Here is a 23905-nt window from a genome sequence, read left to right as displayed (position 1 = left end):
CTAGGGATAATTCAGATTCAAACTCCATGGATGCTAATCACATACTGTATGGAAGAGCTTTATGTTCAGCCCTGTTCTCAGCCTTTGATGTCACAGCTAGACTGGGTTCTCCACCAAGGGCAGTCTGTGTCACTTCCACCTTTCCTTTGGTATTTTCTTTTTTGAGATTGATTTATTTTTATGTGCATGTCTATCTATGCACCACATGAGTGCTGTACCCCCAAAAGTCAGAAGAAGGTGTGAGACTCCCCCCACCCCCAGCCATAGAAACAGACACTTGGGAGCTGCCAGGTGGTGATAGGACACAAACCTGCGTCTGTCCTTCCCTCCAGGCATTTTCAGAACCAAGACACTTTTGGTTGTCACTCTCATGGTTTAATCGCAGCAGAGGTGCCAGCTCTGTGATGTCCAGGCCGGTCTGGTCTTGAAACCCTGCCTCAAAAAGTAAAAAGATGGAGAGATAGCATAGCAAGCACTCCTGACATCTTGCGGACAGCGGCAGAGACACTGACAACAGCCGTAGTGAAGAATTAAGAGTCCCAGGTGTCAACAGTGCTGCAGCTGAGGAGCCCTGAGCTAGACTCCTCTCCTTGATGCTGCTAATGACTTGCCAGTCTCATCCTCACTGTCATCTCCCTTGACTACTCCTTGCACTGTCACTGTTTGCTTGTTGACTTCCTTTACAGTTCCCCAGATCCTCTGCCCCGTTGTGACCTTCCAGAGCAGCATTAGAAGCAAGTAGGTTGCCAGGGACATAAGTAATAATAATAATTAATAACAACAACAGCAACAATAAATGCTCTTGTGGCTATGATTTTGAAGCATAAACAAGTAATTTGTTTATTTTACTTAACATATCCCAAATATTATAGCATCTAATTACTGTAAAAATTATTAGAAACAGTTTGACATATTTTGTGTTGTTGCTGTCTTTAAAGTCTTACAGTATTCAGACCAGTCACCTTTAAAAGTGCCCCCAAACTAGGCCGCCAAGATGACTTAGTAGGTAAATATTGCCAATTTTCACAGCTTCACATGGGAGGGGCTTGTCTCCTGGCCGTATACACATGCTTTGCTGCATGCACACACACACATTTTATTTATTTATTTATTTATTTTTAAAGAACTGTAAGTGCTTCTGGTACTTGGGAGGCCTAGGCAAGTGGATTACTACAAATTCAAGACTGTCCTTGGAGGTACAGTGAGTTCTAGGACAGCCTGCATTATAGAGGAAGAACCTTTCACAGTTGAAATAGATGACTGTGCTTAAAGACTGCGGTGTGGTACATTGCTCGCCTGCCATTCCTGAGGCTCTGGGTTCGGTCCCCACACGCCACAAAAATGAGATGGCATGGCCACACATACCTGTAGTCTTATTTACTTTGGCGCCTGGGACAGTAAAATCACAGTTTGAGGCCAGCTCAGTACATGGCTAACACAGACATTGTGTCAATGGAAAAGGAAATTGATAGTCAGACAGCTACATACAGATGGTGTTGGGATGGTCTTTCTGTGCACTGTGTAAAGGTTGCCTTTGTATTATTCAAATGTTGGTTTCTATACCTGGCAGAGAGTTGAGTGCAGACTGGTATTCTTTTTAAACATTTAAAAAATTCCTTTATTATGTATACAGTGTTCTGCCTGCATGTACATCTGCATGCTAGAAGAGGGCATCAGATCACATTATAGATAGTTGTGAGCCACCATGTGGTTGCTGGGAATTGAACTCAGGACCTATGGAAGAGCAGTCAGTGCTCTTTTTTGTTTGTTTTGTTTTGTTTTGTTTTGTTTTGTTTTGCTTGTTTTTCAAGACAGGGTCTCTGTGTAGCCTTGGCTTTCCTGGTCTCGCTCTGTAGACCAGGCTGGCCTAAAACTCACAGCAATCGAAGTCAGTGCTCTTAACTTTTGAGCCATCACTCCAGCCCTGGTATTGTTTTTATTTATTGGATCATGACCTGCCTTAACATTTTGTAAACATACACCACCCTCACATTCTGATTGGCTTAATAGCCAGCCGCCTATAGTTGAGCAGGAAAGGAAAGGTGGGGCTTCCGGACAGAGATAGATTCTCGAAGAAAACGCCTTACAGCTGGGTCTTATGGAGGCTTAAGGGTCTTAAGGAGGTTCTCTCCTCTCAGATAACTCTAGCTTGTGTCAAGTTGACATAAAACTAGCCAGCACAAAGGTCATACATATTTAGACCTTAATCGTGATTCATTGCCATTTTAACATTCTTTTTTTTTTTTTTAGGTTTTTCGAGACAGGGTTTTTCTGTGTAGCTTTGGCTGTCCTGCACTCACTTTGTAGACCAGGCTGGCCTCAAACTCAGAGCAATCCGCTTGCCTCTGCCTCCCAAGTGCTGGGATTAAAGGCGTGCGCCACCACGCCCGGCTCATTTTAACATTCTTATTTGAAACACCTCAATATAAAAAGGGTATTCAGTGTTGGCATTTGTTTTGTTTTGTTTTTTGAGACAGAATTTCTCTGTGTAGCCTTGCCTGTCCTGGATTTACTTTGTAGACCAGGCTCACCTCGAACTCACAGTGATCTACCTGCCTCGGCCTCCAGAGTGCTGGGATTAAAGGTGTGTGCCACCACCAAGTTCAGCCTGCATTGGGACTTTTGACAGTCAGCTGGTGAGAGACTTTGACCAGACTCTCTAGCGATGGGCTCCTTTTTCTTCCCTTGTCCCCTTACTGTTCCCTTTTTATCCTGCCTCACATCTGTACAGGGTCAAATTCTCTGCATCCTGCTGTAGGTAGGTTTTACTGTCACCTGGCTGGTCATGTGTCCCCTGCTCCCCACTGTAGTTCCTTCTGGGATCTGTAGGGAAGGGGAGGAGAGGAGGGTGAGGTCTTGCTAATAGAATGTTCTGGCTGCAGAAAACCAGATGTTCTCCTGGAACTGTCTTGATGTCATTGCTCAGCTGTTACCGGTCAGCTGCCACATCGGCGTCTCAGGGAGAAAACTATTTCTTGAGATAGTTCTCAAGACAGCCTGCTTTGCGGGGGCAAACAGTTCCAAAAGGAAATCGTAAATTTCTCAAGAATGTCTTAATAACCCTGAGTCAATTTCCTCATACTCAAACTCCACACCTGCACCTCTAAGAGCCTTGGCCTGGGGCTCCATCCTGTTTGCACAACTTCCATTCCCGAGGGAGGGAGGCTCAATGCCCCTTGTTGTGCTAAGAAACAGTCTCATCTCTTGAGGTCACATTTTGGCCTCCTGACTTTTGTTCCTTTATTCTGCAGCTCTGAATCTAACACTTGAGGCATAGCCCTGGCTGGCCCACCTAGATCTAGACCAGGTTGGCCTCCAGTCCTGGCTCTTCCTGCCTCGGCCTTCGGAGTGCTGGGATTACAGGCATGTGCCACTAAATTGAACACCATTCAGTACAACTAGAGTCTTTTTAAATGTATTTTATTTTATTGTTTTAGGTTTTTGAGACAGGGTTTCTCTGTGTAGCCCTGGCTGTCTTGGAATCACTCTGTAGACCAGGCTGGCCTCGAACTCACAGAGATCCAGCTGCCTCTGGGATTGAAGGTGTGCCCCACCACTGCCTGGCTTTTTTTTTTTAATAACTAGAATCTTAATGACTTTTTACTATGTAAGGGAAGAAATACACAGATTTCAGAATGGGATGTAGAGTTCTTGGGGTGGTGGTGATATTTTTTCATTTTTTTCCAAGGTCATACAGTAAATGCTAGTAGTGTCTCTGTGAAATTTGTATTTTGGGGGTTGTCCGCCCAATCTGGAGCAATCACTCAAATTACTCTGAGCCCGGACACTAATCTACCGCAAGGTGGCAAAACTACTCCAGTGGGCCCCCTTACTCAGAGAACAGAGCCTCGGGCAAGACCAAAGCAGTTTCCTCCGCCCACAACTAGAGTCACGCCCCGCCCACTTTGCCCCGCCCAGTGCGGGCTCGGGCGTCCAGTGAAGAAGCGACGCGCCAGTCTGGAGGTGGATTCGGAGAGCGGTACGGGCCAGCAGCCTCGGAGACAGAAGTGGGTGGGGGCCTCCCTGCGGGGCCTTAAGCCTCTGGTCGGCGCTCCCCGCTGCGGGGCGACCGGAAAAACTCGTGCACGGTGCTCAGCCGCCGCAGGCTTTGCTTCGGGCTCGCAGAGCTCGGGTTGCGCATGCGCGCCAGGGAGACCTGCTGGTGTTGCTTGGGGTGAGCAGCGGTGGGAGGGGTGCACTGGGATGAGTTATCTCCAGGCTGTGTTGTTCCCTGGGACCGCTACCTTCCAGCCCTGACCCTGCTTCTGGGCACTTGCAGATCACTTTAGGCTCTTATGTTTTTAATTTTTATTTTTATTTACTAAGTGCGTATTTGTTTATAAACCCGGGAAAGAACCGATCGGCTTTCGCCACACCCAATGTATTAAGGCTTGTGGGTGTGGTGCTGAATATGAGGCACCGGGAGAGTAAATGTACAAATGTGATTTTCAGTCAAGGGAAGCCTGGTTGCTCATCGGTTATTTTCAATAGCATAGGTTAAAGTCCTTTAGCACTAGAAATGGGAAAACAGCAGTTGAAACCAGAGGCCACTTAAGAGTCCTGCGAAGGACTTGGTGGTTTTGTTATAGGTTGGGGGGCGTGGCTTGGGGAGGAGACCTTGCCTGGCCTGGAACTCCCTGTGTGGACTGGTTGACCTCCAACTCAGCAGGTTCCCCGCTATGGTTCACCAACTTCTGCCTCCTTAGTGTCGTAGGTCTGTGACTTGTACCTGGGTGTGTGCAGATACGTCCCTTCTGGAAACAATGCCTCTGCTTTGTCATATGGAGCGTTAATTGCTGTGGTTCCTTGGTAACTCTGATAGGCTGGAAAGCAAACTGGAAGATGTAGTATATAACCAAGTATACTTGGTTAGTTTTTGAGACAGTGTCTCGCCATGTACCCCTGGCTGGCCTGGAACCCGTGGTGATCATACTGCCTCTGTCTTCCAAGTGCTACTATTACGGGGTGTTCAGCACCCCACCCCAGCTACAGACTGGAAGTGTTAGAGGCCCCTGTAAGGCTTGATCCATGGTGTTCGCATTACCTTTTGTGCTCTGTATCTTACGATTTGAGTGTGGTTTAAACAAATAGAGCACTCGATTTGCAATAAAGCACATAAAAAAATGCATGCTGGTATTTTTCCTGGGATGAAAAAAGTGTGTCGCCTCTAAGTGTAGTCCCGCTCCCAACTTCTACCCCCCACCCCCACCCCCATCTAGTCCAGGCACCTCCCACTAATGTTCCCTAAGATTGTGCTTACAATCACAATTGCTTCTTGTGTAGCTTGTATGCCAGCAAAAGTGTATTAAAAATCCTGCTGCTTTTGTGTGGAGACTGAAGTCAGTCAGTGTTTAAGTATCCCTTTGCGTCCTAAGTAACTCCAGCTCAATTTGTCCAAAATGGAGCATGTCTTTCTTCTCTCGTGTTTCGTGTTTCACCGTACCCAGCCACACCCCCGTGCCAGAAAAGTCACACAGAGGCCGCACATATGATTCGAAGGCCTGAACTTTCTCCCTGAGAATGAAATATTACCATTCTCCAATTCTCACCGGAGCCCCGCCTCTTCCCTGTGTGTTCCCCATAAATCTGCTATTGAAGATAGATTAATTGTTCTTTTTTCCTGCTTTGTTCGTCCTCATCACCCCATTGCATTTCATCACCATTTTCTCAGCTCTTCCACTGTTGGAGCCCTGTTGTTGAGCTGGCCCACTTGGATGGCTTTGATCCAGTCCCTCAGTGCTGTGACCTGGGGCTATACAGAGGAACCCTGTCTAGAAAAACAAACAATAACAACAAAGTGATTTTTTTTTTTGGCTATGCAGATATATTATGTTGGTCTCAAGAGCCATTCAGAGACAGACCATTAATTACCTTGAAGTTAAAAATCCAGCAACAAAGGGGCTGAAAAGATAGCTCAGCTGTTAAGAGCTATTGGTTGCTCTTCCAGAGGACCCGGGTTCAATTCCCAGCACCCACATGGCAGCTCACGGCTGCCTGCAACTCCAGTTCCAGGAGATCAGACACTATCACACAGACATATTGGCAAAACACCAGTGAACGTAAAATAAAAATGAGTTACTTTTTAAAATCCAGCAACAAAATTTGGCTTACCATACCAACCTGTTCAGCCTCATTTCAACTGCTCAACTGAGTATCTTTTTTTAAAAAAAAAGATTTATTTATTTATTATGAATACAGAGCTCTGCCTGCATATATATCTGTAGGCCAGAGGAGGGCATCAGGTCACATTATAGATGGCTATGAGCCACCATGTGGTTGCTGGGAATTGAACTCATGACCTCTGGAAGAGCAGTCAGTGCTCTTAACTGCTGAGCCATCTCTCCAGCCCTCAACTGAGTGTCTTAAAAGGCATGATCCCCTCTGTCTTGCTCATTCCTTGTCTCCCCTTGCCTAACACACTTCTCGTCATCTGTCGTTCTTCACCTAAATGTGCATTTCCCAGTTCCCCTGAGAAGTTCTGCTGGGAGCCAGCACTTTGCTTTCCACGCCTTGCCTTGCATTTGCTGAGGATTATTGTCACCTCTGTATGGGTGGCTGTGATGTCCGGGGTAACCCAGGGGAAGGAAAAACATTCTCTCCGTCTTCTTAGAGATCCTTCAGGCTTAACTGATGAGAAATAGACTTTTAGTGGGATCAAAAGGAGTGGATATAATGTATATAAATGTAAGGTCTTGGGCCTTGGGACTCACTATTAACAAGTAGTGGTACATTGTGGAAAAATAGGCCAAAGGGAGAAAAGGGGGCGGGGGAACACTTGGGGTTCCTAGTGTTATTAGGTAAGGATGAGGGTGGGGGCGACATGCATGGACGTGATAAGTGCACTGCAGTTGGTGCTTTACCCTCCTAGTAAAGGAGAGGTAGAGACATGGACAAATGGGAGTTAGCTGCCTTTGCATAGGCAGAGTCAGTGCCTTTTAGTTAAAAACAAACTGTATGTCAAAGTAACATCCACTCGCTAGCCACCTGAAGAAGTTGCTGTTGGCCTATCACAGTGACACTAGATACTTTGAATTGACTTTGGTTTTTGGGTTTTGGGTTTTTTGGGGGGTGGGGTTTGGAGATAGGGTTTCTTCGTGTAGCCTTGGCTGTCCTAAACTTAACAACTTTGTAGACCAGATTGTCCTGAAACTCACAGCGATCCGCTTACCTCTGCCTCCCAAGTGCTTAGATTAAAGGCCTGCACCACCACACCAGGCTTTTTTAAAGTTTGCATTTTAAAAGTAAATTCCTTCTCAAGTCTCTGATGGAGTTGAAGACCAGGTAGCCCAATTTTACAATGAAGCTTTTGTTTCATTGTTTGTTGTTTAGGGGTTAAGATGTTTTTAGGTCTAGGTAGATGTTTTAAGTTTATAATGACAAGATGTATTGGAGATTGATTTACATTTAGAATTTTAGACGCATCAAGGCTGTCAAATACAAATAGCCAAAACACCAAGAATGTATCATTTATATAGTTCCTGATTATGTCATGGTTCTTCTTACTATAGGTAGTTTATTGTATATCTGTGTAATACTATAAATGTTTATGTAAAAAATAAAAAATGTTTAATAAAAAATAATAAATAAAAGTAAATTTCCAAATGATCCTCTTTTAGTAACTGTCACTCTTATAATACACTTTAAACGTACAGTAAGGTAGCCTTATTTTGAGGTGGTCTTAAGGATAACAAATGAATAGAATCCAACCATTTGAAACAGGTGAACTACTGCAGTTAAAAGCACCTTTAGGAAAATTGTGTAGCTCTTACAAGACCACAATGTAGTTTCATTTTGTACATTTTAAATTGTAACTATGCATAATAATTAAACAATTAAAAGAATAGAGCATAATAAAAAGCATACATTTGTCAGTTAAATACACTGGATGCATACACATTTTAAGGGAAAAAGCAAAAAAAAAAAAAAAAAAAAAAAGGAAAATGGTAATTTAAGTGCAGACTGATGACCTAGACAAGAACAAAACAAAACAGAACCCCCATAAGAATATACCATTAAGAATATACCATTAGCCTCCAGCTCCCGTGACCACTGTCCCTATGGTTGGAGTACGGTCACTATGGAAGTGATTTTGTTATGTTTGCATATGTTGTACTTTATTGGTAATTTACATGATAATGTCTTTTAAGGCCCTTCTGGCCCTTCTGTCTTTTGGAAACAAGATGATGATGATGATAATGATGATGATGATTATTATTATATACAGTACTTTGACTGCATGTATGCCTGTAGGCCAGAGGAGGGCATCAGATCACATTATAGATGGTTGTGAGCCACCATGCGGTTGATAAGAATTAAACTCAGGACCTCTGGAAGAGCAGTCAGTGCTCTTAACTTGTGAACCATCTCTCCAGCCTCAAGAGCAGATTTTTAACGGGAAGATATGAGCGAGGAGATAATAATCGGGTGTAATGTGAATAAATTATAACAAAAAAGGAAAAAAAAGATTAGATTAAAAAAAAACATTGCTAACAGGCAATACATATACTTCTTTTTGTTTTATTTTAATTTTTATCCCCCAGATCTCAGGAAAGGGGGGATAATCCATCAGAAGAACATCCTACTACCCAAATGCCTCAACCTACACATTTTAGATTTTTGAAAAACACCGGTTATGTTTCCTAACTTCATTACTGAAAGACATTATTTTGGCAAATTAAATCTTAAGCATGGTTTTTCAACAGGATTTAAAAAGTGACTATAGCTACTTTGGATTAACTTTACATTTAAAAAGTATATACACAAATGCTTCTGTCTTTTTAACGTAGTTTGGGAGAGCCAGCAGTGGTGGCGGAGTGGAGCCCGACTGCGCATGCCCAGATGGACGGCTACACAGTCCTGAGAGTGATTGGCGAGGGCTCCTTCGGCCGGGCTCTTCTGGTTCTGCAAGACAGCAGCAACCAGACGTTTGCCATGAAGGAGATCAGACTTCTCAAGGTAACCGCTCACGGAATAGCTCGCGCTGAATGTGACCGTGCAGCCTGTACAGAGAGAAGGTTCTTGGGCGTTAGTGTGGCGTCTACCCTTCCCGTAAACATGTAACAGTTTATTCCTCAGCTTTACAAAGGCTTGATGTATTTTATATGGTAAAATTAACAGAGAAGTGGTCAAAAGGTACTGGTTAATTTCAGTGATAACCGCTTCCAACTTTGTATACCAGCAGTGTGAAAAACCCGCTGAAAGTGGTCAGGTACAAGGTGAATGGTAAAAGAACATAAAATACAGTGAAGACCAGGCCTGAAATACAAAGTATCAGTTGGTTGCCAGGGAACCTACCCAAGAGGATCTATTTTTCCTTATTTCCCTGTGGATTGCTTGTTAATGTGAATCGTAATTGTCCTGTCTGAGAATTCATACCATGAACATTGATTAATAATATTTCGGTCAAGTTTTTAAAAAAAATATATTTTAATAAAATCCTCAAGAGTGCTAGGTGTTTGTCCCAATGCATCCTTTAAAAACATTTGTATTAGTTTGGGGATTTAATACGGTGTATTTTGATCACCCCTTGCTCTTCCCACCCTAACTCGTCCCACATCCGTCCCCTTCCCCACACCACACCCCTCGCCCCGCCCCATTAACTTCGTGTTATATTTTGTTTTTTGAGATAACCCCTGTCATGTCCACTTTGTGTTGCCCAGATACTCCTTTGTGTGGGACCATCTATTAGAGCGTGGGCCACCTACCAGAGGCCATACCCATAAAGAAAACGGACTCCGTCCCCCAGAAGCTGTCAGTTGTCCACAGCTCCTCCTCAGCAGGGTTGGCCTTCCGGAACTCCTTCCGCCTCTGTGCTGGAGTATTGACCGGCATGCTCTTGGGCAGGTCTTAGGCAGGCAACTGTGCTGCTGTGTGCCTAAGAATGCAGGGGTCCTGTCATGTCCAAAAGACACTGTTTTGGTTCTGGCTTCCCTGACTTCTCATTCTTACAATATTTCTGTACCCCTCTTCTGCGTGGATGCCCCCCCCCCCCCGAGACTTCGGGGGAATGGGAAGTGATAACAGTTGTTCCACTTATAGCTGACTGTTGCACTGATTCTTATTTTTCTGCGCTTGGAACAGCTGTGAGTTTCTGTGTTAACCGCTGTCTGATGCACAAAGCAAGTTCACTAATGAGGTCTGAGAGCATCACTAATCTACCGGTAGAGCTAGTAGTTAGAGGGTGGTTTGACACTATGTTCATTTAGTAGAATAATACTAATAGGTTCACTCCTGGGGCTTGTGAGCCCCCTATCCCCCAACAATGGGTCAGATTATAGCAGTGTAAAAGAATGCTAATTCAAAACATGGCTGTCCTGGCAGGAGATCACTTCCAAAGACCTTTTAGGTCTGTGTGATCTTGCTGGTATACAAACACCTTTAACCAGGAGACAGAGGCAAACAGAGTTCAAGGCCAGCCTGGTATAAAACAAGTATCAGGTAAAGAAAAGCTTAGGTCCAGGCACGGTGGTACATGCCTCTAATCCCAAAGGAAGGTAAAGTTAGTTTCTAGAAGGAAGCACCCATGTTTGAAAGTGATGTCTAATTGAGTGGTAGAAAAGGTGACGGATCAGACAAGATTTGACGAAATAGGATACGCCCAACTCTCAGGAGAAGAGAGAGGGAAGGGAAGCTACTTAAGAGGCAGTTTTAATAGGACAGTAAGAGATGGTTTGCAGAGAGAACTCAGGTGAAGATGGAACAAGCCAGAAAATGAGAAGAAGCCAGAAGATTAGAGCAGATTGCTGAGTTAGTTTGAGACCGGGCAGAGCAATTCTGGACCTAGAGAGAAGCCAGGATAAATAAGTCAGCTGGGAGAGGAGATTGAGCCAGAACAGCTGAGTTGAACCAGCCAGCCCAGAGCTCAGAAAGAACAAGTCAGGGTGAGCTCATTAAGCAATAAGTCTCAGAGGCTGAAAACATTCTAGGACCAGGTTAGATTGAATGGAGTCTAGAAGCTTCCAGGACTAGGCCTAGGTTAGCAGAAGAAGGCAGTAAGCCTCCCAGACAACACTTGAGCCAGGAGAATAAAAGTTACTTTTACATAGCATCAGACGTGTGTTTCTTCCTGTGGACCACGCCTTACATCTATTCAGAAAGCAGTTGGTCACCTTTCTTGTTCATGCCACTGTTGCACCCATGGGCATATCCTGCCACACGGATCATTACTGTAGTTCAGAGAAAAGGACGGCCTGCCTCTGCATCGGGGGATTGAACCCCCCCTGGGTGATCGGCAGGGGCGCTCATTACACTGCTATGCTAATAAGCACAGCTTTGTTTTGTTTTTGAAACAAGGTCTCACCGTGTAAGCCAGGCTGGCCTTGAACTTGTCATCCTTCCTTAGCCTCCCAAGTGATGGGGTTACCAGTGTGTACCATCACACCTGGCTCCCTCTGAAGTCTTGATTTCAAACTAAATGAAAATCTTCCTGAAACTGAACATTTTGTTCTACTTCCATGTAGGTCTGCTAGGCTGTGAGTTGTGTCAGCATGGTCACACTTGATGCTGATGCTGCTGGTCGGAGGCTCCACAGATTTCCCTCTCTCTCCTTCATTCTCTCTCCCTTCCCTCTTCCCTTCTTTCCTCCTCCTCTTTTTTTCCCCTCTGTGGTACTGAGGATCTAAACCAGGACAGCAGGCTCCATAGTAGTTTCTTGGTTATAAGTCATTTAAAATTCCACCCTTGGAGAAGTTTTGAGTTAGTAGTTTGGGAAACTTAATTTGCATTCGTCTTTGTCCATCTTTGCATATTGTTCATCTGGGCCAAGGGACTAATTAAAGGATGCTTGTATAGCCTCTTGGCACGAAAGCTTTGATTTTCTTTGAGGTTCTAGTGTTTTCAGTAGAATGCTTGCTGTCCTATATAGCTGATGTTCAGGCAGGTTTGTTCTTGTTTTGGTGGTGATGGAGATCAAAGCCCAGGCTATGAGCATTGCTGGGCATGGTCTCTACCACTGAGCCACAAACCAGCACTAGTGCACATGAAAATTAGTTTTCCGCGAGTGGTGCTGGCCCATGTCTTTAATCTCAGCACTCAGAAGACAGAGGCTGTGAGTTCGAGGCCAGCCTGGTCTACAGAGTGAGTTCCAGGACAGCTAAGACTACGCAGAGAAACCTTGTCTGGAAGAGAGGGGGGGGGGGAAGAAGAAGGAGGAGGAGGAGAGGAAAGAAAGAAAAAGAGGAAGAAAGAAAATTAGTTAGCATTCGTTATGTGTAAGGAAAAAATATGTATGTTCCAATGAAAGCTCAGCCCCAGCATGCAAAATAGTCGTAATAAAAAATTTACCACATCATTCTAGAATTTGACAGCTGGAACAGAAGTAGATTGACAAGCCTGCATGTAGCACTGAAGTCTCATAAAACTATACAAAATTTTAGTTTGAAGCTGTATTGAGTTTATCATTATTTAAAGTTTATTTTTTCCCTCCCAGTCTTCCTCTGATACACAGAATTCGAGGAAAGAGGCTGTTCTGCTAGCTAAAATGAAACACCCCAATATTGTTGCCTTTAAGGAGTCATTTGAAGGTAAATATGAATCCCCCTAATGTCCCTGCATTCAGTCTGTAGTGGCCTTGGCTTTCCTAAGGAGTCTCCCATGTGTTGTAGCTGAAGGGCATCTGTATATTGTGATGGAGTACTGTGATGGAGGGGATCTGATGCAGAGGATTAAGCAGCGAAAGGGAAAGCTGTTCCCTGAGGACACGGTAAGAAACTGACTTGCATTAGCTTCTCATAAGCTTTGTGTAAAATAAGGTTAAGACATGGGCATCTGTAATTACTGGCCTGGGCTGGTTTCTGAGTCAGTGTTACTGACGATTTCCTCAGGTGATGTGCTTAGGATTTCTCCTGATGTGCTGAAACACCATGACCAAAAACAATTGGGGAAGGAAACAGTTTATTTGGCTTTCACTTCTTTTCATTTATTTGTTTGTTTGTTTGTTTGTTATGTATATAAAGAGCCAGTGCTCTTTAACCTCTGAGTCATTTCCCCAGCCCCTGGCTTTCACTTCTTATCATGTTCATCGTTTAAGGAAATCAGAACAGGAACTCAAACAGGGCAGGAACCTGGAGGCAGGAGCTGATGCAGAGGCCACAGAGGAGCGCTGCTGACTGGCTTGCTCTTCGTGGATTGCTCATAAAGAACTTCTTATAGAACCCAGGACCACCAGCCCAGGAATGGCATCACCCACAATGGGATAGGCCCTCCCCCATCAATCAATAATTAAGAAAATGTTCTCTAGGTTTGCCTATAGCCCTATCTATGGGAATTTTTTGTTTTTTTAAATTTGGCGTTCTTTCCTCTCAGATGACTCCAGTCTGTGTCAAGTTGACATAAAATTAGCCAGCACACTATGGCTTCCCGAAATGTTTGTTTGGTTCTTTGAAATGGTTTCACCCTGCAGTCTAGCCTGGTCTAGGTTGTAGCCCAGGCTGACTTCAAATTCTTGGCAGTGTCCTGCCTTAGCCCCCTGAGTGGTTGTGAGCACACTCATGTCCGGCTGAGATGTTTTTATGAAGTAGGTGGGCCAGGAGTGGTCACACGTGCCTTTAATCTCAGCTCTCAGAAGGTAGGGGCAGGTGAATGCGGGGCAGCCTGGTCTGTATCGCAAGTTCCAAGCCATCCAGGGTTACACAGTGAGAATCTATCTGGGGAAAAAAAAGGAAAAAGAAAATGTAATAAGAAATACTTAGAGATGGACTTGTAGCTCATTGGTGGATCATTTCCTGGCATCCACAGAGTCCTGGGTTCTCTCCCAGCACCACATAAACTCAGTTTAGTGATGCACACCTGTAATCCCATTAGTTGGGAGGCAGAGGCAAAAGGCTTAGCAGTTCAAAGGCATCCCTGGCTACATAGCAAGTTTGAGGCCAGCCTGGGATACAGTCTGTCTTTTCCTCATCTCCTACCATAGCAAAAAAGAAACTTCTATTCACTTGCAAAGAAGAAAAACATAGTAGACATTTCATCAAAATATACATCTGAATCATACATAAGGTGACAAAACATGGGACTCAGAGCCGGGCAATCTTGGTGCACGCCTTTAATCTCAACACTCAGGAGGCAGAGGCAGGCAGATCTCTCTGTGAGTTTGAGACCAGCCTGGTCTACAAATAGAGAGAAACCCTGTCTCGAGAAACAAACCAACCAACCAAAAACCATGGGAATCAAGTTTCTGAATTTCTCAAAGTAATACTGAATTTTAGTTGAGCTGTGTGATTTTAATGAGTTTAGAATTCACTTTTAAAATCCTCCCCCTAAATCATCTGGATACCTTTTTCTTACAGATACTTAATTGGTTTATACAGATTTGTCTTGGAGTAAATCACATTCACAAGAAACGTGTGTTACACAGAGATATCAAGTCCAAAGTGAGTATGAGGCATTTTAGAGTCGGGGTGGGGGTGGGGGAAGAAAACTATTTCATTGTCTTTTTCCTGTTATTTCCTTTTGTGGCATTCTGTTTAGCTTAGCTTAAGAAAATGTTTGGCAATCTAATATATTTTATACTTACTTTTTAAATTAAAAATATTTAGCCAGGTATAGTAGTATGAACTTTTAATTCTCTGTTACCCAGGAAGCAGAGAGAGGCAGATTTCTGAGTTTGAGGCCAACCTGGTCTACAGTAGGGCTACAGAGAAACCCTGTCTGGAAAAATAAAAGCAACATAAAAACAACAACAAAAATCTTTCACCGTATCCAGTGCACACTATGATGTTTTAATACACAAAGTATACATATTGTAACATGATTAAGTCATGTTAATTGATGTATCTATAGCCTTACTTTTTTAGATGTATTTTTATTATTTTAAGTGTATGTGTGTTTGTGTGTGTGTGTACTTATTCATGTGAGAGGGTGGATGCCTAGGATGGCCTGGGCTTTGCATCCTCTGAGCTGGAGTTACAGATAGTTGTGAACCACCTGATGTGTGTGCTGGGAACCACACTCAAGTCCTCTGAAGTACAACACGTGCTCTTAGCCACTGAGCCATCTCTCCATCCTCCTCCATTCTTCTAGTTAACCTTAAATCCTTTTTAATCATCGGAACATTTAACATCTACTCTTCCACCAGACATGGTAGTACCTGCCTGTGATCCTAGCCCCCAGGAGCACAAGGTAAGAAGATTTCTAGTTTGAGGGCAGCCCAGACCACTTGAGTTGAATCCCTATCATATAAAAGTAAATACAAATTTACTGTTTCAGTAATTCTCAAGAATATCATATATTAACTATGGTCACCGTGACGTACAATAGACTTTTGTTGTTGTTGTTTATTTGCTTTAAGACAGGGTCTCACTTTGTAGGCCTAGCTGTCCTAGAACTCACTCTGTAGACCAGCCTGGCTTCTAACTCCAAGAGATCCACTTGCCTCTGCTCTCACATGAAAGATGTGTGCCACCATGTCACCCATACAGTAGATATTAAAGACTTATTCATCTGAAGTAAAACTTTATACCCTTTGACTTAGAATTTATAGTAGCCAAATAGAATACTATATGAAAAAAAATGGAGTTAAAAAGTCTCTGTTGGGCTGGAGAGATGGCTCAGAGGTTAAGAGCACTGACTACTTTTCCAGAGGTCCTGAGTTCAATTCCCAGCAACTACGTCGTGGCTCACAACCATCTATAATGAGATCTGGTGCCCTCTTCTGGTGTGTAGGTGTACATGCAGGCAGAGTACTGTATACAGAATAGATAAATAAATTCTTTAAAAAAAAAAGAAAGTCTCTGTTAAAGTATATGTGAATGTAGCCCCTTTAATGTCCACTGAATTAATACATGTGTCCTTGGGTAGAAAGTGGTCATACCTGCACCAAAGGCTTGAGTCACCCTGGCACAGGCTCCCACTGGTCACATCTGACACTACCTGAGGTCTGCCTCTTAGACCTCAGAGCAGTCACCCTGAATCCCCAGGCAGGGGAATGCATAGCTGTTTAAGAGGGAATCTTGTTATTTTATCGGTCTCTCTGGGACCCAGTTGTCAGAATTCCACCCTTATTTCCACCATCAGCAGGCTTTCAAAGGTGCTCTGGAGAATGCTACCTAATGCTCGGATGACCGAGTCATAGTTTGCCCAGGGCCTTCCCTGGCCCCACAGAGGAGATACAGAGAGGGGGAGGGAGAGGGAGATGATCCGGGCATCTCTCAGCTCTGACTGACTAACAACCAGGTGTTTCTTTATTTATACAGGTTTCACAGGACAAAGACAAATGACTCTCAAAGAAGTACAGATTATGTGCTTGAGTTTTCATTACATGTCCAGGGCTACAAGTTCAGTCATAATTAGAAAATGCAAACACAGGGGCTGGAGAGAAGGCTCAGAGGTTAAGAGCACTGGCTGTTCTTCCAAAGGTCCTGAGTTCAATTCCCAGCAACCACATGATAGCTCACAACTGTCTGTAATGAGATCTGGTGCCCGCAGGTGTACATTCAGGTAGAACACTGTATACATAATAAATAAATAAATAAATAAATATTTTTTTAAGAAAAGAAAATGCAAACACAGTGGGTTTTATTTTTTAATTTTTAGCAGTTCTATAACTCCAATTTAAAGAATCTAAAGAATATCTCCTCCAAAGCAAACACATGTATTATATGACACCTGCTTTTAGGCTGGCAGTGTTTGTAGTTTGAGAGCACTCCAGACAAACATAAAATATCTGACCCGGTCTTCTTATAATAGCAACTACTAATATGTAACTCCTTTTGCTATAGGTTTTATCACCTACGCTATAAAGTAGGAAACATTCATTTTAGCCAATCTATCTTATTTACTGAGTACTAGTCCTCCAGGGATGTACCCATCTGACCACCCCCTCTATCTTTGAACTACATTTTCAGAGAGCTCTAAGTGTATTGTAAAGGGAGGCCTTGAGTCTGTAACAGTTCTCCTGGCCAGTCAGAGTTTGTCGATTGTCTCTGTTTATCGTGCACCAATTATAGTGTTTGAGTTAGCTCAGGGGCAGATACCCCAAGAAGATTCCTGGAGTAATGGCCTCATCTAGCTATGTGCTTATCTGTGCTTAATGATCTCCAAGACATAAGGAAGACTTTTAAAAAAGAATTATTTATTTACTATGTATATATTGTATATATGATTACATGTGTGCCTGGACATCAGAAGAGGGCACCAAATCTCATTATAGATGGTGCGGCCTGGAGAGATGGCTCAGCCGTTAAAGGCTAGGCTCACAACCAAAAACGTAAGGAAGACTTTTAAATACTGGCCAGATAAAGTTAATTTTAGGATTTTTCCTAAAATGCCTCAGACATAATTTTCTCAGGAAAAGCCATAAAATGAGTCATAATGCAGAAAGACCCAAGGATGCAACACGCAGAGACCAAAACCCAGAAGTTAGAGACAGAGTGACAGTGATAACAGCATTTGGCTCAGCTTTGCTGCAACTGTGCCCAGCAGCTTGCTAGCTTCGTGGCTCTTGCCATTTCCAGTGGATATGGCTGTGCCAATAATCTACGTTCTTCTTTTTCAATGCAGAATGTCTTCCTCACCCAAAACGGAAAGGTGAAATTGGGTGATTTTGGCTCGGCCCGTCTTCTCTCCAGGTATGTATCTCTCCTACTTAGTGTCAGAGATCAGAAGAGCCATTTTCAGAAGAGCTTTGGAGTCACTTTGCCTGTCTGTGGTTTCAGCCCCATGGCCTTTGCATGCACATACGTGGGGACCCCTTATTACGTGCCTCCAGAAATCTGGGAAAACCTGCCTTATAACAATAAAAGGTAAGCAGTGTCCTTGTTTGGATAAGGTTGGCTGCTAGCTTGCAATCTGGTGCAGATACATGGAGCTCACCTGCTTTAAACATTTGGTGTGTGTGTGTGTGTGTTAGCCGGGTGGTGGCAGTGCACGCCTTCAATCCCACCACTTGGGACACAGATGCAGGTGGATCACTGTGAGTTCCAGGCCAGCGTTGTCTACAAAGTGAGTCCAGGACAGCCAAGGCTACACAGAGAAACCCTGTCTTGAAAAACAAACAAACGAACAAACGAACAAACAAACAAACAAACAAACAAAAACAAAAAGAAAGAAAGAAAAAGAAAAAAATGTGTGTGTGTGTATGTTTGTGTATACGTGTATACATGTGCCATGGCCCGTGTATGGAAGTCAGAGGACAATCTTTTGGAAGTTGTTTCTCCCGCCTTGCTAAAGGTCTATGTGTTTTGTGTTCCTGCCGATACACTGCATATTCCAGGCTAGCTGGCCCCAAGGCTTCCAGCCAGTGCTATTTCACTTCCTGTCTTGAGGTAGGAGTGCTGACATTACAAATATATTCATCTGACATTTTTATGTGCAGGTTTCATGTGCACTTGATCAAAATCATGTGGCTAAGCTTGTGGAGCAACTGTTTTTACCTGCTGAGCCACCTTCCCAGCTCTGCTTTCTCCTCCTCCTCCTCCTCCTCTTCCTCTTCCTCTTCTTCCTCCTCCTCCTTCTTCCTCTTCCTCTTTTTCCTCCTCCTCCTTCCTCTTCCTCCTCCTCCTCTTCTTCTTTTCTTGTTCTTGTTCTTCTTGTTCATCATTGTCATCATTTTTCAACATGGGGTTTCTCCGTGTAGCTTTGGCTGATAACCTGGACTTGCTCTGCAGACCAGCCTGGCCTTGAACTCAGAGATTCCACCTGACTCTGCCTCCCAAGTGCTGGGAATACATGTGTGCACCACTATGCCCAGCTCTTATCTAAAATGTTTTGTGTGTATGCATGTTTTGCCCGCATACATGTCTGTACACCACATGTATGCCCAGTACCTACAGAGACCAGAAGAGGGTGTCAGACCCTGTTGGGCTCCACTGTGTACCTGGATCATCTATAAGAGCAGCCAGTGCTCTTAGCCACTGAGGCACTGAGTGCTCCAGGCCCTCTGAAATCACCTCCTGACAGCGGAGCTGCAGCACTGTTTAATTGGGATTTACCAGTTGATAGATTCCACATACATTTGGCATTTTGGGTTTTTTTTTTTCACTTGTATTGTCTCATATTCATTTCTCCACACAGTAATACATACGTATTTCTCTCTGTCTCTCTGTCTCTGTCTCTGTCTCTGCCTCTGTCTCTCTCTCTCTCTGTGTGTGTGTGCATGGATGTGCATATCTATTCAGGTGCATGTGCACATGTGTGCACGTCTCTGCATATGGGACAAGCTTTGGTGTCATTCCTCAGGCCTGTCCACCTTTTTGTTGAGATGGAGTTTCTCATTGCTTTGGCACTCATCAGGAAGGTTACACTAGCTGAGCCTCTGTGGACCTATCTGTTCTACCCTCTGGGCACTGCGATTATCTGGAGTTTTGGAAAACTTATTCCTTGTATGTTTAATTTTTTTCTTTCATATTTTTTCTTTTAAAAAATGTATATCTGCATGTACACCTATATGCCAGAAGAAGGCATCAGATCACATTATAGATGGTTGTGAGCTGCCATGTGGTTGCTGGGAATTGAACTTATGACCTCTGGAAGAGCAGGCAGTGCTCTTAACCTCTGAGCCGCCTCTCCAGCCCTTCTTTTATTTTTTGAGACTATAACATAATTACATCATTTTCGCCTTCCCTTTCATTCCTCCAAACTCTCCCATACAACCTTCCTTGCTTCTTTTCATTAATTGTTACATGTATATATGCATGCACACATGTGCGCATGTACGTGCGCGTGCGCGCACACACACACACACACACACACACACACACACACACACCTGCATCCTATAGTTGATTTATTTTTAGCTTTTTGAGCATCATGCACACTGATTTCTATAGTGCCAGCACCTGTTTGCAATCCCCCCAACAGTAAATAAGAATCCTTTTTCCGGGGGCTGGAGAGATGGCTCAGAGGTTAAGAGCACTGGCTGCTCTTCCAGAGGTCCTGAGTTCAATTCCCAGCAACCACATGGTGGTTCCTAACCATCTGTAACGTGTTCTAATGCCTTCTTCTGGTGTGCAAGTGTACATGCAGACAGAACGCTGTATACATAATAATAAACAAATTAAAAAAAAAAAAGAAACCTTTTTCCCTGCACCTCCCACCCCAGCATTTGATATTGGTTGTAATGTTGACTTTTGCTATTCTAACTGGGGTAAGACAAAATCTCAAATTGTTTTGATTTTCTTTGTTCTTAATTAATAGGGAGAATGAAAAATTTGAGGAGTATATTGTAGTCATTTTTTCATCCCTTGAGAACTCTGTTCATTTACGGTCCCATTTTTAGGTTTTTGTTTTTGGTTGGTTGGTTGGTTTGGTTTTTCGAGACAGGGTTTCTCTGGGTAGCCCCGGCTGTCCTGGACTAACTTTATAGACCAGGCTGGCCTCAAACTCACAGAGATCTGCCTGCCTCTGCCTCCCAAGTGTTGGGATTACAGGCGTGCACCACCATACCTACCTGGGTTTTTTTCTTTTTGAATTCTGTATATATTCTTGATGTTAGTCCTCTGTCAGATGTATAACTGGGAAAGATTCTGTCCCATTCTGTGGGCTTTCTCATCACTTGGTTGATTTTCTTTATTTATACAGAAGCTTTAGTTTTATGAAGTCCCACTTGTCAGCTGTTGCCTTAATCCTTGGGCAGATGGAGTCTTAGTCAGAAAGTCCTCACCTGTACCTTTATCATGCAGGGTACTGCCTCGGTTGTTTTTTTTTTTTTTCTCCTAGCAGTTTCAGTGTTACAGGTTTCACATTTAGTTTGTTTACAAGGTGATACATATGGGTCTGATTTCATTCTTTTGCATGTGGACATCCAGGTTTCCACTTGTTGACGATGTTGTCATTTCTCCATTGGCATCTTTGCCAGATATTAAGTGGCTGAAGTTACATGTGTTCATGTTTAGGTCACTTTTGTTCCATTGGGCTACATGTCTGTGCCAGTACTGTACTGGTTTTGTTACCAGGATGCTAAAAATACAGCTTAATATAAAAGAAACTTTTATTTGTCTGTTTCAGTTGTTGTCTCTTAATGAGCTCACCTTTTCTTCTTCTCACTGGGCTGGCTGGTTCAACTCAGCTGTTCTGGATCAAACTCCTCTCCCAGCTGACTAACTTAGTCTGGCTTCTCTCTCCGCCTCTCAATTGCTCTGCTTGGCCTCAGACTAACTCCGGAAATCTTTTCTCATCTCCTGGCTCCTTCTCATTCTCCGTCTCGTTTGTCTTCCCCTGTGTCCAGCTTGTTCTCTCATTCAACCCCTTTCTGTAAAACTCTCCCAGGAAAACTGCCTTGTCTTCTCATTCTCTGTGTTGCTCCCTTAAGTAGCTTCCCTTTCCTCTCTCTTCTCCTGGGAGTTGGACAGAGAAAGTTCTGTAAAATCTTTCTCTGATTCATCACTTTTTCTCCCAGTCAATTAGACATCACTTTCAAACATGGGCGGTTCCTTCTACAAACTAACTTTACCTTCATAGTTTGGGATTAAGAGCATGTGCCATCACACCTGAACCTAAGCTTTTCTTTACCAGAAACTTGCTCCATACCAGCCTTGAACTCAGATCCGTCTGCCTCTGTCTCCTGGATTAAAGGTGTGTTTGTATTCCAGCCAGATCACACAGACTTAGAAGATCTTTGGATGTGATCTCTTGCCAGAGCAGCCATGTTCTGAATTAAAATTCCTCTACAGCTTAAGATCTGAAATTGCAGCCGGGAGTGGTGGCGCACTCCTTTCATCCCAGCACTGGGGAGGCAGAGACAGGTTGATCGCTGTGAGTTCCAGGCCAGCCTGGTGTACAAGATCTGAAATTGTAATCCTTCCAGCATGGTTCATTTTGTTCAGGATTGTTTTGGCTGTCTGAGGTCTTTTGTGATTCCATATGAATAAGATAGGTTTTTAAAATTATGTTTGTAAAGAATGAGATGTGGAGTTTGGACTGCATTGAATCTGTAAATAACTTTTGGTGAAATGACCATTTCTTACAATATTAGTTCTACCAATCCATGAGCATGGGATATCTTTCTGGTGTCTTTCTTATCTCTCTCTTCAGAGGTTAAAGTTTTCCTTGTGGAAATCCTTCACTACGTCGCTTAAGTTTCTTAGGTATTGTGTTTTCTTTGAGGTCAGTGTGAATGGGGTATGTCCATGATCTCCTCTGTATGTTTGTTCATGGTGTACAGGAAAGTTATTGGTTTGTGCAAGTTGATCCTGTGTCCTACCATAGTCCTGAATTCATATATCTAGAAGTTTTCTGGTAGACTTTTTGAGATCGCTAATGTCTCTATCATGTCCCCTGCAAACAGGGGTAGTTTGGGTATTTCTGGGTGGAATGGTTGGGCATGGCATGGGATGGACCTGTTAGCTGGGGCAGACAGTGCGTCCTGGAGGACACTTAGAGGTTTGTTGCTGTGCAGAGGGGGTGGCCAGAGTAGCTGGGGCACTGATTGCGGGGCCAGGCTAAACCTGGAAGGGTATCATAAAATGTAGGCCCAATGAGATTGGTTAGTGGGTAAAGCATTTACCACCAAGCTTGAGTCCTGAGTTCAGTCTCCAAGACATACATAGTGGAAGGAGAGAACAGACTCTCGGGACTTGTTCTCTAACCTCCACATATACCCTGTAGCTCGTGTGTGTGTGTGTGTGTGTGTGTGTGTGTGTGTGTGTGTGTGTGTCACACACAAATGTAATAAAAAGAAAAGAAAATGCATGTTTTGCCGTGATAACTCCTAACTGTTGCTGTACTGTCTCTTCATGCTTGTAGTGACATCTGGTCCTTGGGGTGCATTCTGTATGAACTCTGCGCCCTGAAGCATCCAGTAAGTATAATGCCAGACCAGATGGCCACTTGTCATGTCCCAAGTCCTGAGGGGTGTGACAGGCTTGACCTGGGGTTCACTTCCCAAGGAAGAACTTGATTTAACAGTTTCCATTTGTTCCCGTTGTTTATCTCTGTGTTCAGTCACTCTGTAGTTCTGCACCAAAAGGAAATGTCTACTATTCTGTGATTCTTTATGTAGCTTTTCTTTTTTGGGGTGTGAACCCCCACAATATTTGCCATTCTAACCATTTAAGTTCACAATCCTGTGGAATGAATAATATTGATGATATTCATTAATTACATTTGTGATATTCACTGATTACATTCACAGTATTAATTCGGTCAACTACATTTACGGCACTCCTTAATTACATTAATTATATTGATTAATTATATTCATGATATTATGTCCTATATTACTGTCCATTTTCAGGGCCTTTCCATCACACAAAACAGAAACTCTTTATTAGGAAATCATTGCTTTGTGTTCCTTTCTGCCGCAGCTTGGGGTAACTTCCAGGGTTTCTGTCTCTATGGTTGTGTGTTCTATATATTTCATGTAATACAATTCTATAGTATTTGTTTTTGTGTTTTTTAAGATTCATTTATTTTATATATATGACTGTTTTGCTTGTATGTATGTGGACCACATGTGTGCCTGGTGTCCAGAAAAGGGTGTTAGGTAGTCTGGAACTGGGGTTACGGATGGTCGTGAATCCCCATGTGGGTGCTGGAAATCTAGGTCCTCTGCAAGAGCAACAACTACCCTTAACCTCTGCAGCCCCAATTTGTCCCTTTTTTTTTTCCTGATTCCCAATATTTTCTATGTTGTAGCGTGTGCCGGGATTCCATTCCTTTTAACAAATGAGTAATATTCCATTGTATATATGCACTGTTCTGCGTACTGACTTACTGTCCATGGGGTGGCTGGTTGTTTGTGTGTTCTTTCTATTGTAAACAATGCTGTAAGCACATAACTGCTGAGAGTCCCTGGCTCCGGTTGTTAAGGGATGTACTGAAGAGTTCGTCTGTGGTCATGGGCTACTGCACACTTAGTGTATTCGCTTTGTTTCCGTTGCTCTGATAGAGCACTGACCGAAACCGAATTTGGGAGGAAAGGGTTTGTTCCATCGTACAGTCACAGCCCATCATAAAGGGAGGCCCGGAAGGCACC

The 23905-nt window shown here is 43.4% G+C and overlaps 1 protein-coding gene and 1 long non-coding RNA gene across 6 annotated transcripts in view; one reads left to right on the top strand and one right to left on the bottom strand.

Annotated features, from left to right (window-relative positions):
• The first annotated feature begins 3871 nt into the window (after positions 1–3871).
• The window catches only part of NEK3 (NIMA related kinase 3), a 30712-nt gene continuing 10678 nt past the window's right edge, over positions 3872–23905 (top strand). For 3 of the 5 annotated variants that reach the window (XR_014774978.1, XR_014774979.1, XM_084759308.1), the window contains exons 1-8: positions 4014–4174; positions 8787–8955; positions 12428–12521; positions 12603–12700; positions 14283–14366; positions 17494–17561; positions 17649–17735; positions 22675–22729. Coding sequence is in view for 3 of the 5 variants with exons in the window: in XM_084759308.1 (XP_084615434.1) it covers positions 4140–4174; positions 8787–8955; positions 12428–12521; positions 12603–12700; positions 14283–14366; positions 17494–17561; positions 17649–17735; positions 22675–22729 (690 nt within the window). In the remaining 2 variants the exon portion in view is untranslated. The other 2 variants (XM_084759310.1, XM_084759309.1) reach the window with 2 other exon arrangements.
• Positions 8868–23905, bottom strand: part of LOC311584729 — a 29735-nt gene continuing 14697 nt past the window's right edge. The window contains exons 2-3 of the long non-coding RNA XR_014774983.1: positions 9705–9891; positions 8868–8999 (exon numbers count right to left, since the gene is read on the bottom strand). This is a non-coding gene — a long non-coding RNA (uncharacterized lncRNA). The remainder of the gene's footprint in view (positions 9000–9704; positions 9892–23905) is intronic.

Source organism: Acomys minous (genome assembly GCF_964271855.1).
Source record: "Acomys minous genome assembly, chromosome: 15".
NCBI lineage: Eukaryota > Metazoa > Chordata > Mammalia > Rodentia > Muridae > Acomys > Acomys minous.
The sequence above is the reverse complement of the archived record's forward strand: the minus strand, read 5'-3'. Positions and strand labels throughout refer to the sequence as shown.